Source organism: Lycium barbarum, chromosome 5 (genome assembly GCF_019175385.1).
Source record: "Lycium barbarum isolate Lr01 chromosome 5, ASM1917538v2, whole genome shotgun sequence".
Classification (NCBI taxonomy): domain Eukaryota; kingdom Viridiplantae; phylum Streptophyta; class Magnoliopsida; order Solanales; family Solanaceae; genus Lycium; species Lycium barbarum.
In genome coordinates, this window is record NC_083341.1 from 22,324,383 (window position 1) to 22,342,971 (window position 18,589).

General features: G+C 38.5%; 2 protein-coding genes across 2 annotated transcripts; both read left to right on the forward strand.

The window, feature by feature from the left end:
• The first annotated feature begins 7,542 nt into the window (after positions 1-7,542).
• Positions 7,543-8,196, forward strand: LOC132639314 (uncharacterized). Its single transcript, XM_060355767.1, has one exon. It carries the CDS (start codon positions 7,543-7,545, stop codon positions 8,194-8,196), a length of 654 nt encoding a protein of 217 aa, XP_060211750.1.
• Positions 8,197-8,637: 441 nt separating this feature from the next.
• On the forward strand, positions 8,638-9,570 carry LOC132639315 (uncharacterized). The gene is made up of 2 exons (XM_060355769.1): positions 8,638-8,935; positions 9,032-9,570. The coding sequence occupies exons 1-2, from the start codon at positions 8,638-8,640 to the stop codon at positions 9,568-9,570; spliced, it is 837 nt and encodes a 278-aa protein (XP_060211752.1).
• The last annotated feature ends 9,019 nt before the right edge of the window (positions 9,571-18,589 follow it).

Below are 18,589 nucleotides of genomic sequence, written 5' to 3' on the forward strand. Positions count from 1 at the left end.
GACCTAGTGACCCCAAGGCAAGGGCGACGGAGATGTCCCCACCGTCAGTGTGAGTCTAGAAATCCTGGATGAAAGTAAACAGGAAGGTGCCTCCGATGCTGTTTGAGTTGGGCACGTGTGGTAAGTGTCGACGACATTATAATTCTCATTTGAAGTTATCAGCCCCGTGTGGCTGCGATACGACATGATATGATATGTATGTATGTGTATATGAGTTGGCCCTGTGAGGCATGATTGGTATTTCTGGTGTACAGGTTTTGGGATAGTAAGAAATGCAGAGGAAACTCTGCCCAAATTCTTTTCCAGGAATATGGAGGTTAACATGTAGATTAAGTACAAAAAGGTCCCGCGATACTTGTCAGACTTTAGTTCCTTCTGTCGGTGGCCGAAGAACACCTTGCGGTGACATTTTATCAGATTCCACCGATTATTTGGAGGCGGAATTCGTGTGACGAAGACTTAAATCCGTGGGTTATCTGTCATCATATGTATATGTGTATGAAAGTGAATGTTTAAGATTCAGAAAGGCGACATGGTAGTGGTACGACTTAGCCGGGGGTGGGACCCGCTACAAAAAAATTTCCGAAAATTTCCGAAGACCCCGAGTTACTCTAAAATTTCGTGACAAAGGTCGTGCGGGGCGATCGACGGAATTATATTAGCCCTAACGCGTCAAAATGCATGAAAGTTTCGGAGTTAAGCGTGCTCAAGCCAGAGCAATTCTGGGATGGGTGACCCCCTGGGAAGTAATGCAAAGTTTTGCACAAGTGTAGGTATGACTGATATAAATGAAAATTTGGGGTAATCTAAAGGAAAAGAGAATGTATGGAGTAATTAGCGCCTTTACAGACACCACACAGACCGACGCGGATTAAATGGGCAAAAAGAAAAGGTGCGATACCGCTCGGAAAATCGAACGAATCTGGATAACAGTCAGCAACGACCCGAATGTGGTCAGGGGATAGAGAAAGCCCAATTACCTCATAAGTTAGTCTGGGATGGCGATGGTTGTAAAAGGAAAGAGTGTATGGGTAGTAGGGAAGAAGAGAGATAAAAAGGGCAAATAAGAAGAATCTTTGAAAAAGTCGATAAACGGCACCCAAGACGATTTGTATGATTGATTCTGAATGTGTGCCTGTCTGAAATATCTCTGTACGATTAACCCCGATTACGAATCTGTCTGACACACCTCTGTATGTCTGACTCTGGATGTAAATCCGTCTGGTGTGCCTCTGTACGTCTAATTTCGATCGCATGTCTGTCTGATACATCCCCGCATGTCTGATTCTAAGTGCGGCTCTGTATGATACCTTTCTGTAAGCCTGATTCCGATTTCGAAATCCGTCCGATACCTTTCTATACATCTGACTCTGATCTTAGATCTGTCTGACATATTTCCGTATCTCTTCTTTTGATTATGAATCCATCCGCCAGAGTTTAACATGTCTGCTTCCGATTACGAATCCGTCCGATATGCTTCGACGTGTCTGGTTCCAGTCCTGAATCTGTTGGTGAGAAGTGTCTGGTATGAAGTGGGATTATATTGATGTGGTAGAAATCTCAGGAGTATAACAAAAAACGATATGGGCCATGACGGCGGGAAAGCGTTCGTCAGTTACAAGAATATAGCTTATGGTTCGACGATTGCGTGGGGTACGAGAAGATATATTATGAAGGCATCTGAATCTGTGATGTGGAAAATTACCTCATAATGTTGGTAAAGAAGCCATGTCGGAAAGTCAGCAAAGGACGACTATAAAGAGAACCCTCCCGGGGTAGTATGGCGCCCCATAAGGTCAATTTAACATTCGAGGACGAATGTTCTAAAGGGGGGGAGAATGTTACATCCGACATTTTTGTTCATTCGGAAAATTCAGGATAAATTGACTTGTGATGAATAAGGCCACAATTGGACCTTACTTGGCATGAATGTGTAAGTTAGGAATACCTTGGTGTGGAATTACGAAAGGAGGCCAAGGGCAAAAATTGGAATTTTGGAAACTTGTTCCATGAATTACAAAAATTAGCCAAGTGGGCTCAAAAAAAAAAAAATAAGAAAAGAGGCCCAATTGGGAATGGCCCAACCGGCCACAAGGCATAGCCCAAGCCCATGGTTGTTATATAATTACCATGTGATAAATATATGCATCCTTATCACAAGATCATTCAAGAAACAAGATCAAAACAAGAAAAAAAAAAAAAAAAAAGGGTTCGGGTGAGAGGAGAAAGAAAAGGAAAAGAAAGAAAAAAATTTTGGAGCTAATTCTTGGGTTTAAAAAGTTCCTCTCTTGAGAGATTATTGCTAAGCACAAGATTATCTACAAGTTGATATAAAGATTTTGGCAAGAAAACAACTTCAACCCCAAGTGAAGAACTTGAAGAAAGGTAAGGATTTCATGCTTTTGTTGTGTTAAAAAATGATGTATGTATGTTGTAGTATGTGTGAATGAATGAAAAATATGGAAATTTGGTGTGTTGGAATTTTTGGGTGGTGGCCGAATGCATATATATGTATTGCATGATTGTAATGGTTTGAATTCTTGTGTAAGTTAGTTGTAGTATGGTGGAAATTGTATTAGAAAGGAAAGTGGGATGAATTAGTGAGAGTTGGAAAATATAGTATGTTGGCCGTATGGTACTATGTGTAATATGGGATGTGAATTTGATTTTGGTTGTATGTTAATTGTGTATGGCTTTGTGAAGTAGATTGAAGGATAATGGTTAAGCCAAAAACGAAGAATTGTTTGTTAAGTCGTTGTCGGAAAGTGTGTCGCTTTAGCCTAATGTCTTAAAATTTTGATTGATGATAATGAACTTGGAGTATGAAAATGCGTTTATGAACTCGTATGTTGAAAGTTAGGAAAGATTGGAAAGATAGTGATTTGATAGAAAGTTGAATGTTTGAGTAACTTCTGAATGTTATGTGAATATGGTATGGATGCCTCCGATGAGTGTCGTAATGATTTTGGTAGGTAATGGATATGAAAATAATAAGTTTCGGTTGGAAATGCAAGTTTGAAACGAAAGATGATTCGTCGTGTCGAAAGGTGGCTAATAATGCCATAGTGTATGATTTAGTGTTTATTGATGTTGTTGTTGTTTGGATGTCTCCCCTGGGTTGTTGTGTTGCTAAATTGAGCCGAGCTAAGTCTCGGGGATGTCGTATATACAGAGGAAATGCTGCCGAAATTTCGGTAGGCAATTATGTGTAAAGATAGAGTATTGAAAGAATGAAACTAACCAAATGGTAAACTTGACCATTTCCAGATTTTGGACGAAATGTGGATTGACGCCGAGCGAGCATAAGGCGCCATCGAGGTATGTGAAGCACTTCTATACGCTCCTAGGCATGTTCTGGATGTGGTAGGCTCGGCCGCGAGCCTTAGGTCCGACTCCGTTCCCCGGAATTCGAGACGGAAAACCGCTCCAATTCCTTCAATTCAATTGAAACTATTTTATTGCAAATTGCCCTTAAAGTGAGATTTTGTACAAAACTTCCCCAAACGGAGTCGGAACACTTCCGAATGAGTATGGGTGACCTCATAAGGTCAATCATCAGTAATTTACGTATGTAGCCTCGGGTTGGTCCGAGGTGGGCCCACAAGGCCCGATACTTCCGGTGCGATTTTTAAAATACTTCTGTTTTGGTCCGATCTTCTCCAAAAACTTCTGAACTATTATTTTGTGAATATTATGGATATTTTTGTGTAATTTATACAATATTATTTCTGAACATCCGAGCATCCCATTCTGATAATCTGTCGTGCCTTCCTAACTAGGATATGAGCGCGTGCTATGCATACTATCTGGATATTCTGATTTTGGCTCGCCGTTTGGCACCCTTCTGATTGATCGAGTCTGTATGTTGAGTCTGTAGGTAGGTGGTTTCTCATTTATCGATTCGTGTCTGTCTCAATGCATTCTTTCACTGCGACCCGGGCCAGGTTCTGTTATCGTGCATATTTTCTCTGCATTGTTCACCGCGTCCCTCGGCGTACGGGCCGGGATCTGTATGTCTGTATGATCTGTGTATGGGGATGGCGGCCAGGATGGCATATGATCTGATTTGATTCTGTCTGTCCACCGCGTCCCGTACTAAGAGGGCCGGGTTCTGTTACCGCGCCCCCAGACAGGGCCGGGATCTGTATGAATATATACGTGTGCCATCTGTATTTATAAAGCACACGCCTCTGTATGATTTTGTATGATTCTGTGCTACTCCGCATGCATAATTCTGTCCGTCATACTACAGTCTGTCCGTCTGTGTTACGACTATTTCTGTATGTCCGTATGGCTTCTGCTTCTGTATGTCCGTATGGATCCAGATTCTGCTCGTCTGTCCGTATTATGATTCCGTCTGTCTGTCCGAACTATAATTCTGTTCATTTGTGTGTAACACAATTCTGTATGTCTGTCTGGATCATAACTCTGTCCGTCAGTTTGATTTAGGATTTTGCCCGTTATATTTCTGTGACTCTAGTTCGGACTATGTTTATATCTGTTACGTTTTTGCTTTACATACTCGGTACATTTTCCGTACTGACCCCCGTTCTTCGGGGGCTGCGCTACATGCCCGCAGGTACAGACGCGCCAGGTGATACGCCGCCAGCGTAGGTTTCCGACTCTGCTATCTGAAGAGCTCCCTTGACTCGGAGCATATCTTTTTGGTATATATCTTCTGTCTTCTGTGTACTCCGTATGTGTGTATAATCTGGGTACGGCGGGGCCCTGTCCCGCCATATGATTCTGTATGTCTGTAGAGGCCTGTAGATAGACGTGTGGGTTACGGGTTCCGTCTGTATGTTAGCCCTATCGGCTTATCTGTAAATGTCTGTGTGTTCAGGTATATGTATATATATGTATGTTACGCGCACGCCGTATTTGTGTCGGCCTACTTCTGTACTTCTGTTTTGAAAAAAAAAAACAAAAAAAAAATCTGTATGGTTCGAATTCGATCAGGTAGGTACGTATGGGTACCCAGTTAGGGTACCAGTCGCGGCCCACGGGGTTTGGGTCGTGACAGTGTATGAACACTTGTTCTTGGTGATGAGTTTCTCTAACACTATTTTATGAGTTGCCAAAGTTTTGAGGATAATTTGTAAAGTGTCCTTTCTTTCACTACTGAAGATGATAGTGTCATATGCGCAAAAAAGATGATTAACTTGAGGGCCAGGATTACTCATGGAAATACATTTGAAAGCAGGTAATCTATGAAGTGTATTTAACATTTTAGGAACTAACTCAGCCGAAAGAACAAAAAGACTGGGAGAAAGAGGATCTCCCTATCTAAGTCCTCTTCTTGATTTAAAGCCATGTCCGCTGCCATATGCTAGGACAGTGTACCAATTATTAGAGATGTACCTGTAGATCAAATGAATCCAAGAATTAGCAAAGCCAAATTTTCTTAAAATGAAACACAAGTAATGCCAAAAAACTCTATTATAAGCTTTAGACATATCTAATTTAATCACTACATTACCACCATAGTTAGGTTAGTTAATATCATTCACAATTTTCTGAGCTAGAAGAATGTTTAGTAATGGCTCTTCCTTTAACATAGCCACTCTGATTATGGCTAATGATTCTAGGAAGGATATTGAATGGTCATCACGACTTAAAATCATGTGTCATTACTAGCGCCCAACAAGATCATTACCCACCCTAAGTCATATCCCATATCAAGTCTCTAATATATATATATATAGAGAGAGAGAGAGAGAGAGAGAGAGTATTCTAACAACATGTATAGGTGAATGACAACAAATATGCATGTTGATCAGCTCAATAAAACAATATAGTGACAGTTATGTGTTTCATCAGACCGTCCATATATGGGACACATTACCTACAATGTTGAACTATACATTTTAATAGTCCATCTATAGCCAACTCAATCCCATCAATAGCCCAACCAACAATGATATAGCAACACATAGGTGCCACCGTGATATCGTTTTGAATTGATTATGTATATCTGTTACTATTAACTTATAGATGTTGTTGCAATTATATTATATATTATACTCCACGCATGATATGCACAGTATTTTTGGAGACTTGCTGTACGGGATATAACGGTGGGGCGGGCCAGTAATCTTGATGGGATTTAGGCTCACTCTTAGGGGTGGATCCACCTTGAAGGGTTGGGGGACACGTGCCCCCTATAACTTCAGAAAAAATCCTATGTATATGTATATATAGCCACACACACATACACACACACACACATTGAAAAACTATCATAAATTTTAAAAGGACCTCTCAAACATAATTGCCAAAGTAGTTCAGTTGGTAGGAGTACCCTGAGCTCATACTCGCTGGTCGCGACCCGAGTTCGATTCTTGGCTACTATAATCCTTTTTTTTTTTAAACTGTGTGCAGTACTGTACTGTACACGTTTAGTGCAGAATTTTCAATTTTTTTAAAAAAATCTTTTTATTGTTTAGTCCCCCTCCCATTTTAATTTTTCATTAAATCCATCCCCCAAAAGCCCCAAATTTCAAAAGATCTTTTTCCACTTTCCACTTAGAACGTAACCATAAGAAAAAGAAATTCCTTTGGCTCTCCCCATTCTCAAACCCTTTTTCCATTCTTCCATTAACAAGTTTCTCACAAATCACTAAGTTAGGAACATCACCCATAGTCGAATCTATTGTCGATATTCATCAATTTCTCCGGCAATCGAATTCGAACCAACGATCATACTTCTCTTACGGTAAAGCTTTCCCTTCTTTTTTAGTGATTATTATAGATTACTTATCATATAACTATATAATAGTATTTATATAGTGGGAATTGAGGAAGACCCAACTTTATAGATTTAATTTAATTAAAAATTGTATTATCTTATACTATGCCATAAAATCTCATCATATTCTTAAATTTGGGATTTTATACAATTAACTTAAGGTCTTGAAAAGTCAGGGTTTTTTTTTTTTCAAATGGATTTGGGACAATTTTATTAGTTATTTATCCTCTTTTTTATTAATATATTGATGATAATGAGCCTAATTTTTTTTCTCTAGTATTTGCATACCACAACTCTCAAGGCAAGATCAGATTATTTTCAATTTCGTTGAACTAAACACCTCTTTATCTCAAGGTTATCTTTTCGCGAATTGGTAAGTTTCTTTGTATTTTTTTTTGTATGAAATACAATATAGTTATAACTTATAATAAAATAAGGGGTGTGATTCCTCCATTATGTGTTTTTTGTTTTTTTTTGCTATTGATGTATGGTGTGTGATTCTGCTATTACATAATCTTTTTTTTTTCTATAGATGCAAGGGGTGTGATTCCCCTATTATGTGTTTTGATTTTTTCTATTGATTGGAGGGGTGTGATTCCCCTATTATGTGTTTTCTTTTTTGTTATTGATGGGAGGAGTGTGATTCTTTTTTTTTTTTTTTTTTTTGCTGTTGAGAGAGGGGTGTGATTCTACTATTGAGAATATTATTTTACTTGCATTCTTGATTGACTCTTAAAACTAATGAAATCTTTATTTAAATGTTTTATAGGAAGTTGTCGTTCTTGTGAATTAAGATGGATAAATTTTTGACGAAGTTGAATTCTTCTCAACCAAGTTCTAGTGTTAGAGGCGATTCTTCTCAACCAAGTTCTGGCATTGGAGGTAATTTCTCTTATCTTATAGATGTATTCGATTTGACATCACTTAAAAATGATCCTGAAGAAAGAATATCCATCTATAAATATAGTTCTAGAATACGGGTTCAAGTGAGAAGACATTACATTCACAAAGGGCCTTGCCGATCGGTTCGTGATTATCATTTCCCTAAGACTTTGTTTGGGAAGAAAATGCACCAATTTAGTGTGAATTGGTTTGAAGGTTGTTATTCTAGATGGTTGGAGTACAGTGAGAAGAGAGATGCTGCATTTTATTTGTGTTGCTACTTATTCAAAGATGACCATGTTCATGGAAGCATGGGTGACTTTTTCACAAAAATCGGTTTTAAAGCTAGGTATAAAGGTTCACAAAGACTTTCTTTACATGTTGGTGAAGTGAATGACATTCACAATCGGTGTTTCAGTAAGATGCAAGATTTATCAAATCAATCTCAACCAATTCAAGTTGCTTTTAAAAAGCAACCCGAGAGAAAAAGCATTGAGCACCGAATTAGTTTAAATTCCTCAATCGATGTGGTAAGGTTCCTCTTGGATCATGTATTGTCTTTTTGAGGTCACGATTAAAGTGAATCTCCAAAAAATAAAGGTCTTTTTCTAGGGCTTTTGGAATGGTTTGGCAATCGGCTTCCGGAAGTGGATACAGTTATATTAAAAAATGCTCCAAAAAATGATATGATGACTTCGCCAAAGATTCAAAAGGATATTGTGAGTGCTTGTGCACAAGAAACTATAAAAGCCATAATTGATGACTTGGATGAAGATTATAATGGAACATTAGTTGATGAGTCCAAGGAGATCTCGCACCATGAACAAATGGCCTTTGCTTTGCGGTATGTTGACAAAAAAAACGGAGTGAATGAACCATTTATTGGTCTTTTTAGTGTTGGTGATACATTGGCAAAATCATTGAAGGAAGCTATCCATTCTTTGCTTTCGTTTCACAATTTTAGTTAATCTAAAATACGTGGACAATGATATGATGGAGCTGGCGACATGCAAGGTGAGATGAATGATCTTAAAGCTTTAATTTTGAAAGATACTCCATCAACATATTGCATTCATTGTTTTGCCCGTCAATTACAATTGACACTTGTAGCAGCTGCTAAAAAGCATAAGGAGGTGGAAAATTTCTTTGCTTTAATTGCTAACATGTTGAATGGGGTTGGACCATCTTTTAAACGTAGAGATCAACTTCGGAAACACCAAGAAGAATTGTTGGAGCAATTGCTAGAAAGTTGTGAAATTCAAAGTGGAAAAGGATTAAATCAAGAGTGGGAGCTTCAAAGGCTAGGTGACACTTGTTGGTGATCACATTTTAGAACAGTGGATAACTTTGTTATTTTTTATTCGTCTATTATTCATGTTCTTGAGATGATTAAATGTGAAGGTTCCAACCCTAGTGATAGATTGCATGCAAAAGCTTATTTGATTGAAATTAATGGTTTTGAATTTGCTTTCTTGCTTCACTTGATGTTGAAAGTGTTGGTAATGTCGAACAAGCTGAGCAAAACTTTACAAAGGAAAGAGCAAGATATTGTTAATGCCATGGTATTTCTTGGCCTTATAAGGGAAAGGCTTCAAAAATTGAGAGAAGAAGGATGGAAAGAATTCATGGATGAAGTCTTTTCATTTTGTGCTAAACATGATATTTTGGTGCCCAAGATGGAAGAATTCTATATTCCTGGAAAATCAAAGCATAGACTTTCTAGCATTACTTATTCACATCACTTACATGTTGAGCTTTTCTATGCGATAATTGATTTACAACCTCAAGAGCTTAACAATTGTTTTGATGTTGTGAGTGACGACTTGCTTCTGGGTATGGCTAGCTTGAATCCGGCTAATTCATTTGCTAATTTTGATAAGGAAAGAATAATGACATTGACCAAGCATTATCCAGATGAGTTTGGTGGATTAACGCTTTGAGATCTCAGTTATCAACTGTAACACCTCGTAAATCCGTACTAAATCATATTCATGACTCAGGAGGTTAGAAACCCATGAAGGAGAGTGTTGGAATTCAAAATATGTTTCAGTTCGGAAAACTCAGCATTACGCTTTAAGGACGAACCGTAACATGTTTTACAGACCCTCGTTCATATCGTAACTGGTATGGCTTTGAAAAATCACCGTCTCGTAACTTGGACTAGAGGACGGTTCATCGTTATGGACCGTAACACAAGATAGGGTCTGTATCTCATGTCCGTAACCCAACCTCAAAACTTAGACCCTCTCTGGAATTTTGACATACGTTATGGTCCACTGTTATGGATCATAACACGCCTTACCGTCCAGTGTTACAGACCATAACATTACAAACCATAACAGTGTCACGACTGAGACAATAAAAAGACAAGAATTCAGTTTATTTCATAAGTCTCATTCCTCTCAAGCCCTAACACGAAAGTTCTCTCCTCTCAACTTCTTCAAGCATCAAGGTAAGCTCCTTAAGACCATCCTAAGTGAATTCCATTAATTTCCCATGAATTCTAAGAAGGAATTTCATGTTCTTAACATAGAGTTTTCAAGAAAACCTAATTAAAGGGATTCAAGACTAGGATTTGGGATTCTTATTCAAAGTTCATAATTTCATTACAAGTTTGGAGGATTACCAGGTATGTAGAGTTTCTATCTACGTGTGGGAACATCATTGTTCTTCCCTACGCCCTTCTTCCATAAATTATGAAGTTATACAAAAACTAGGGTTTTGACCATGATCATGATAACCCTAGGCCCATGTCCCATGATTATATTATGTATGAAATTGTTAGTAATTCTTCATTGAAGTTCTTGATAATTCCTTATGATGTTTCAAGAAATATACTACATGTAGGGCTGAATACGAAAAACCAAAAAACCGAACCAAATCGATAACCAAACCAAACCGGAAAAAAAATCGACATTTATTTGGTTTGATTTGGTTTGGTTTTTAAATTTAAAAACCGACTATATTTGGTTTGGATTTGATTTCAAGTATAAAATAATCGAAAAAAACTGAACCAAACCGACTTTATATATACATATTTTAAAAATTATATTTATATATATAAGTGTGTGTATTTTAATTTTTTAATGAAAAAATTACAGTTTATATTATGTTTTTATACTCTTGGACCATGCTTTTGAAAAAATTACTTTGGCATATTTCCATGTTTATAGCAAGCTCTGCCAAGGAGTATTATATCTATAGACCAGTGAGTCACCTGTACTACTGTTAGGTACTTTGGCATATTTCCATGTTTTCATAGTTAAGATTAGGCAAGTTTTTATTTTTAGAAACGTAATAACTAGTAAAGGTGTGGCAAACTTTTGTGGCAATATCCAGTTTTCTATTTCAGATGAGTTTGGTTTCAGATAGTGACTGCAATGTATGTTTAAAAATCAAAAAACCCGATAAAAACTGACAAAAACCGAATGGTAAAAACTGATATAGTTTGCTTTGGTTTGGTTTGACTATTTTGCATAACCGACTTAATTGGTTTGGTTATTTTTTAAATAAAACTGATCCAAACCGAACCGTGAGTACCCCTAACTACATGTCTTACAAGTTTTCATGCAATTATATTATATAATTACTCTCATGCCATGATACAAGATACATACATGCTAAATACAAGTCATGCTTTCATGAAACCATGTTTACAAGTTATGTCATGAAAATCAAGGGCTTCTTAGCCAACTATATCATGTCCATGATTTTGGAAGTTGCACAAATTACCGAGAAGGCTCAGATATCCTAAAACTACATAGCCACCATAGGAAAACGATCACTCCGCCCAGTTAGGACGATTCCTTAACTTTTCACTGAATGGATCCATCAGGCACGTTACACCTTATACCCTGGAAAGGTATGAGGGCTCTGCTGGTTCGGCGAGGTACTAGACTCCACATACCCACGTGGTGATATCATGTTGTCGGTTTATGAAATGCTCTCCCTACTTACCATGTTTTACTCATGTATATATATATATATATATATATATATATATTCATGCTCATGTTCATGTCCAAGTTTTTAGTTTCACTTCTTATCATGTTATTCCATGTCCCATGTTATTTCTTTCAGTTGTTTTATATACCAGTACATTCAATGTGCTGACGTCCTCTTTTATTGCCCGAGGGACTGCATTTCACAATGCAGGTATTGATTTATAGGACGACGCATCTACTTAGTAGGACTTCACACTTATCAGCTTTTGGGTGAGCCCCATCTCTTTCGGGGCTTAGACATTTATTATTTATTATTTTCATGATAAGATGTGCATTTAAAGGTATGCTGGGGGCCTTGTCCCAGCGGGTATGTTTTCATGTTCAGACTTATGTTAGAGGTTTCATAGACTAGACAAGTCGGTTATGTTATGTCAGACTTTTGGAGTCGTATAGCCATTTTTGGCTCATTCATGTTATGTCCGCACTCACGTTTAAACAAGTTTTTTTATTAATTATCATGACTTGTTACATTTTATAAAGGTTCATCATGCATTCACGTTATATTCCGTTCATGTTATGCCTCATGATGATTCAGCAAGCCATGTGGTTCGCTCGGTCACATGTAGTAAGGCACCGAGTGCCGTGTTTCGCCGAGGCCATGGTTCGAGGCATGAAATCAACTTAACACTTTCATAATGCACATGTGAGGTGGTGACTCTAGGTTCTCTGATTTAAAAGGAATTAGTGATTTGGAAAAAGCGCTGGTTGATGCAAATCTTGTGGAGACTTATTCACTTGTTTATTTACTTGTGAAGTTGGCTCTGATTTTACTTGTCGCGACTGCAACTGTTGAAAGAGTATTCTCATCCATGAAGTACATCAAAGATGAATTACGTAGTACTATTAGTGATTAATTTTAAACTAATTGTTTAGTTTGTTACTTTAAGAAGGAGGTATTTGCAACTGTAAGCAATGATGCTATTATTGACCGTTTTTAAAAAATGAAAACGTGTCAAGTTCAAGTATGAGTTGATGATGTATTTTTGTTATATTAGTACCAAATTAATGATATTTGATAATATTGAAATTTGTACTTTGCTATTGTAATCAGTAAGTTTTTTAAGAGTCGCAAGCCTAACTTTGTCGCTAGTAATTGGCGTAATAAAGATAATGATGCCCTCATCGCGCTCAAATCCTAGGTCTGCCTCTGCTCACACTTGTTGTTTTTTCTGTTCTGTACATATCTATATGCTACTATTAGTATTGCAACAGGTCTATTATGATCTTTCTCGGGGCCTTAGCTGTGTTTAGCTGAGGTGAACCAACCACTCTTGATCGTGGTGGCGGCCATCAGTTTTCCCTTTTTGTTGATTTTCTTGCTTTAGAGGTATACCCCACAATTGTACTCAGATATTCTTAGATTCTCCTTGATAATACTATTATAAACCGGGTGTATTCATGACGACGATACGTCATATCTAAGCTATGGATTCTTTTAAATAATGCTTTCTTTCTCAAGTTATGGAATTGGCCTGGGGTTTAGTCATGGTCTATGGAGAAAAAGTGTTGGTGAGTGTAATTAACCCAAAAACACTCATCAACTTAATTTAAAGTGATAGAAATCACCCTTGGCACGGAACTCCTAGGTAGAGGAAAGTGCTAACTCAATTTTTACTAGTTTCTCTCTTCTCGAAGTCCCTTCCTAGCTTATTTAACCTGGGAGACTCCTCCCTAGGACCCTAGCGTGGTGCGCTGTCATGGCGCCAAGCATGATCCTCAGCTTCCACTGCCATGCAGGGCCAACATGCTCTAATGATGTCGAATTAACGATCCTAGCTTCCAGCATCTTGTAGGCTGTTGGCGCTCCCATGATGCTTGGTCCTGCGGCAAGACTTGAGATTTCTAGTTCTTTTCAAATTTCATGGTATGTATACATTTAGGGGATGTATCTTTTGGCGTGATCAATTAATATTGTCAATTGTAGGATTCCCTCAATATTTATAGATATCTTGAGGTCAACTTTTATGTCGCTTGAGGGATCAACCTATACAAATTGTTGAGCGCAGGAATTTCTGTGCTTTAGGAGCCACAATAAATTTAACAATCGATACTAAGGCCCCTATTGTCACGACCCGGCTAGGGGCCGCGATGGGTACCCGGGGCTAACCACCGAGCACCGCTCGTGCTATCATTTACCTAACCCATTTAACAACCATTCATCTATTTCCGGTTAACTTTAAAAAGAGGATTTGCTTTTCTTTACAAAAATATAACGCGTTGATACAACAACATATTTCAATATACTTATATGCATGCGTACTACCCACGTTGTGGAACCACACAACCCACATCGAGCATCTATGAGCCTCTATTGAGTGACATACAAATATATACACAAAAGGAACAACCAATTAGCACCTCCGGAAGATGGAGTGCTCTTCAGCTCGGCTAGTGACTCCTATCAGTCTGGACCGCTTTCCCGTCTACCTGTGGGCATGAACACAGCATCCAAAGAGAAGGATGTCAGTACGAGCATTGTACTGAGTATGTAAGGCATACATCAATAAATAAAGTAAGAATAACAAAGTAAAGTAAGTACAAGGAGATAATCGATAACTGTTTGCCTCTTAAGGCGGATCCATGCATGCATACTCATAAAGCATCATATAGTAAATTGTTGCGGAACGCGCAGCCCGATCCATATGTCATCATATGTTAGTGCCGAGGAACGTACGGCCCGATCCATAAATATAATAAGTTAGTGCCGAGGAACGTACGGCCCGATCCATAAATATAATAAGTTAGTGCCGAGGAACGTACGGCCCGATCCATAACCCATATATCCCGCGTCCGGGCATCCCGCGTCCGGGGTGAAATCATGATATGCCAGCTGACCAGGTGGCTATGCGTCTATAGCGCCTCACCTTCCCCATATCCCCTGAATACATATACATATCATATACTTATACCATATACTTAGCATGCATGAGAGCCCAAGGAAAAGTTGTAAGTACGTCGGAGTGACGTAAGGTCGAAAGCCTCCGATTATGTTATGGAGTAATCATTGTCGCTTTGTCTCACCTTGAAGGAAATATTATTATAAGGTGAGACTATCAATGAAGAATAACATTAAAAGAAAACATAGAATAAAATCATGATCTTCATAAGGCATCCATTCATATACTTTGGAAGATTTAGAAATAAAGTCACCATCCATGAATAAATTGAGAAATCAGTAAATAGCTCGACGTTCTCATATAGTCCTTGAAATCGAAAACTTGAAACTTCTAAACATAAGATTTGCTCTCATCATGGTTAGCGTAATAATATTCTCATTTTTGACATCATCATTGTTATTGAAAACAATATCCAGGGTCGTTATCATAAACGCTCACATAATCACAACCTTTGGTTTTGGAAAATGGGATTACTTTGGAAAACATTTATGGAATATCAAGAAGGAAATCGTGCTTCGGAATTTTAGACTATTTAACCTTTGATAGCAAGGAAAAGATGGGAGCATTTATGAAATTGTAAGCTAGGGATCATGCCTTTGAAAGAAAGGGAATAGTCTCACATACCTTCGACGTTTACAATTCTTATTGCTTACTCGTTCTCCCTAATGCACTCGTATATACCTTCAAGAGAATTCATGTCGTCGTTAGCTAAGTAATTATAAGAACGGACTACTATTTCTAAGGAAAATTGGATAGCACTTCCTTCATTTCTAATATTTTTCCCATGTTTCATTTCAACTCTCATACATTCGTAACGACACTCACAATATTACTTTCAACCATCATCATTTATACACTTTAAGAAAAATCTACCATTTTCCTCCAATTTCTCCACATCCATGGTTATATTTCGTTATCACGTTTTCTCGTATATAATACTTATTTCATGGTCTAGACGTTATTTATAACATATTCACAACCGTAGCTTATCAACATTCATGACTCCATTCAACTACTATTCAATTGTGCCACTATTCACCCATGCAAGGCCCATTTTCTATGTTCTTATACATTTCAAGTATCTAAGCCTTCCAATACCTTGAACCATAAGGTATAGTCATGAAACATACCTTGGATGATGGTGGAACAAGCCTTGAGCAACAATACTCTTTTTATACCAAAACCCTATTTCAACCCTTTTGAGATTTCTTGAAGAAGATGACTTCCAATAGAGTCTCATGCACTTGCTTTCATGAATTAGATGTTGATGATCTTGGTTTCCCTTTGATCTCTTGAATTTTGTGGATGAATATTTGGAGAGCTTCTAGAGTGTTCTTGAAGGTTGCATGGATGAAAAATGAAATAAAATGAAGTTTTGGTCCCTTTTAATAACTCAAAGTTTGATCTTTAATGAATTCCAGTCGGGTTGAACAGTGGTCGTAAACCACAGTTTACGAGCCGTCCTCCCTAGTCGTATTTAAGCATGTCCAAAACAGAGAAGTTGGCTGAAGAATATTGCAGTTTACGATCGAGGTTTACGGTCCGTAAACCAGTTTACGGGCCGTATTCCAAGTCGTATTTAAGCATTCCCACACTTTAACAGAAAGTTGGAATTTGAAAGGCTGGAGGACGATGGTGGTTTACGGTCCGTAAATCACTTTACGGGCCGTAAATCACTATACGACCACTGGGCTGCATGAAATTCTACAACTTTTCCATTTCCAAAAATTCATGAATCATCACCCCTTGCTTAGTAAAACACCCCACACTCATACCCTTGTCGTTCTATTCCTTGTACATGTACGGGGACTTTTCCGAGGTGTAACATTCTTCCCCCCTTTTGGAACATTCGTCCTCGAATGTTAAATCAGCGGGGATTCTAAGAAAATTTTGCCGGAGTTTACTTTGTCGTATGGAACTACCAACTTGTCACAATAACCCATAATATCATCGCCTCACAGGGCTATAACACTATACCAACATGTCCATGGTCACACACGTCCCAGAAGTCAAAAGTAAGCATACATACCATCATGAACTTTTCCTGGAGATTCGACTAGGTGCGGATACTTGGCTTCCGCATTCACTTTGGCTTCCCTAGTATTTCTTCCCGATTATTGTTTTTGCCACCAAACTCTGATTTAAGCCACCTCCTTATTTCGAAGTCCTCGCACTTACCTATCTAATGTGGCAAAGGGTACTTTCTCATACATCAACTTTCTTGTCATTTGAGCATCATTTTATTGACATGCTCCTAGTGGGAGTTCTAACATATTTATAAGATACCTTGCTTGTTGTATACGATCTTATAGGATCTAATGCATCGGAACCTAACTCTCCCCCTTTATTCCGTGATTCTATCGCTCTCGCAGGTTGTCATATCCTCGAGCTTCTATGGTGAGTATGTAACCTGTACTTATACTATGCCCCAAGCAATTATTCCATTTGTCTCTCACAGCAATTCCAACTCGACATTTCAGTTCCGTTTACCATATACCCTCCTTCAACTTACCCCAGGCATCATGACTCTCTCACCCTTACTTTACCTCTTACTCCTCTCCTAAGTGTTCACTTGGTCTCATTGGCGACGCGTAAATATCTACGAATTACATACTCCTTTTGCGCGATTCACATTCGTACCCATCCATCCATATACCTGTATCCATGTCTGTCTTCGCATCCATAGTCATATTCATCGGTATGCCGTATCCATGGTCATATTCATCTAAGTGTCAATATCCTTCTCAATGACCTTTTCGCTAACGCCCTTACCTCAAGAACGGGGTAACTTTACAATAAGACCCATGTTAATATCATGAATTATTCTGTGTCTCAGGCCTGCATGCCTTCCTCTTGGGGCTACCGTCACCCACTATATTCACAACATTCTCCGGGGTTATATTTTCATTTGGGCTAAAAGAGTATTCAATCCCGGAAGTCATTAAATCAATATAAGGACAGAGAAACGAGAGTTTCCATTCTGCTGGAAGAGTAATAGTAACTAATCAGTACTCCCTAAACTGATTCCAACTCTCCTCCAACCATGTCACGCAATCAGAGTTTCGCAATTTTATTCCTCGTTTTGCGCCACTTGGGACCTTATGGGACACAACGTCTCACAGATCGGCCTTATACTTCGCTACAAATTCATCTGAGATTTATAATTTAGAGGGACGATGACGTGGTATAATGTTAGAGAATTGTGGGTCCACCTCTGCCCGTCACCATTGTTTTACTATATTTGCTGACTCACGGCTCTTCTTCTTCCCCCTTCTTCTTGCTTTTGCGTGTCCTTATTCTACCGTTTTTAGTCAATACACTCCCGTAGGGTTCATCATTTCAACCTTCACACTGGTGTCCTCTCTATTTGCTTCCTCCCCTTTTAAGGGTTTTACTCGTACCTTTAAATCTCAAATCCACGTACACCTGGCTACACTACGCCTTACTTATTCCGTCCCCTACAGTCTATGGCTATAACAATTCATACGTGGAGTCGTGGAGTCTTAGCGTACTCTCCTTACAGTCTTATAACCAAGAAATGCACCCGATATAACACTCCGAGCAAAATAGTACGTTACTTAGCTCATCCAGTAGTTATGTGTCTGTATCTGAATCTGCTCCGATTAACAACTTCCTGCCCCATAGGGATGCTTACATTAATAGTGGGTCTAGCTATCCATGCCACCCATCTAATGTCACTTGCCTTCTTCTTCGGCGCTCAAAATTTGCTTGTAACGCCATCTTCGTTTCCCTAGGTCTTAGGTCTCTCTTACGCCGCTAATGCGCCCCATGCCTCCTTATTCTCTTACTCTTGTTTGCGCTTGGAACCGATTTCATATCCGTATTGTACCACTATCATTATTAGTTATAACTCTACTTCATCGCTTCATCGTCGTACAGTAGACCCATAACTCATGATCATCTTTTCCTCTTCAACTCTTTACCTCATTCACTTCACTCGTTCTAACTTAGTATGGGATATTTGTAGGAGATATGTTCTCCTTTAACTACCACGCCACTATTCTTTAGGCACTCGTACTTCGTACATTTCCTCTTTG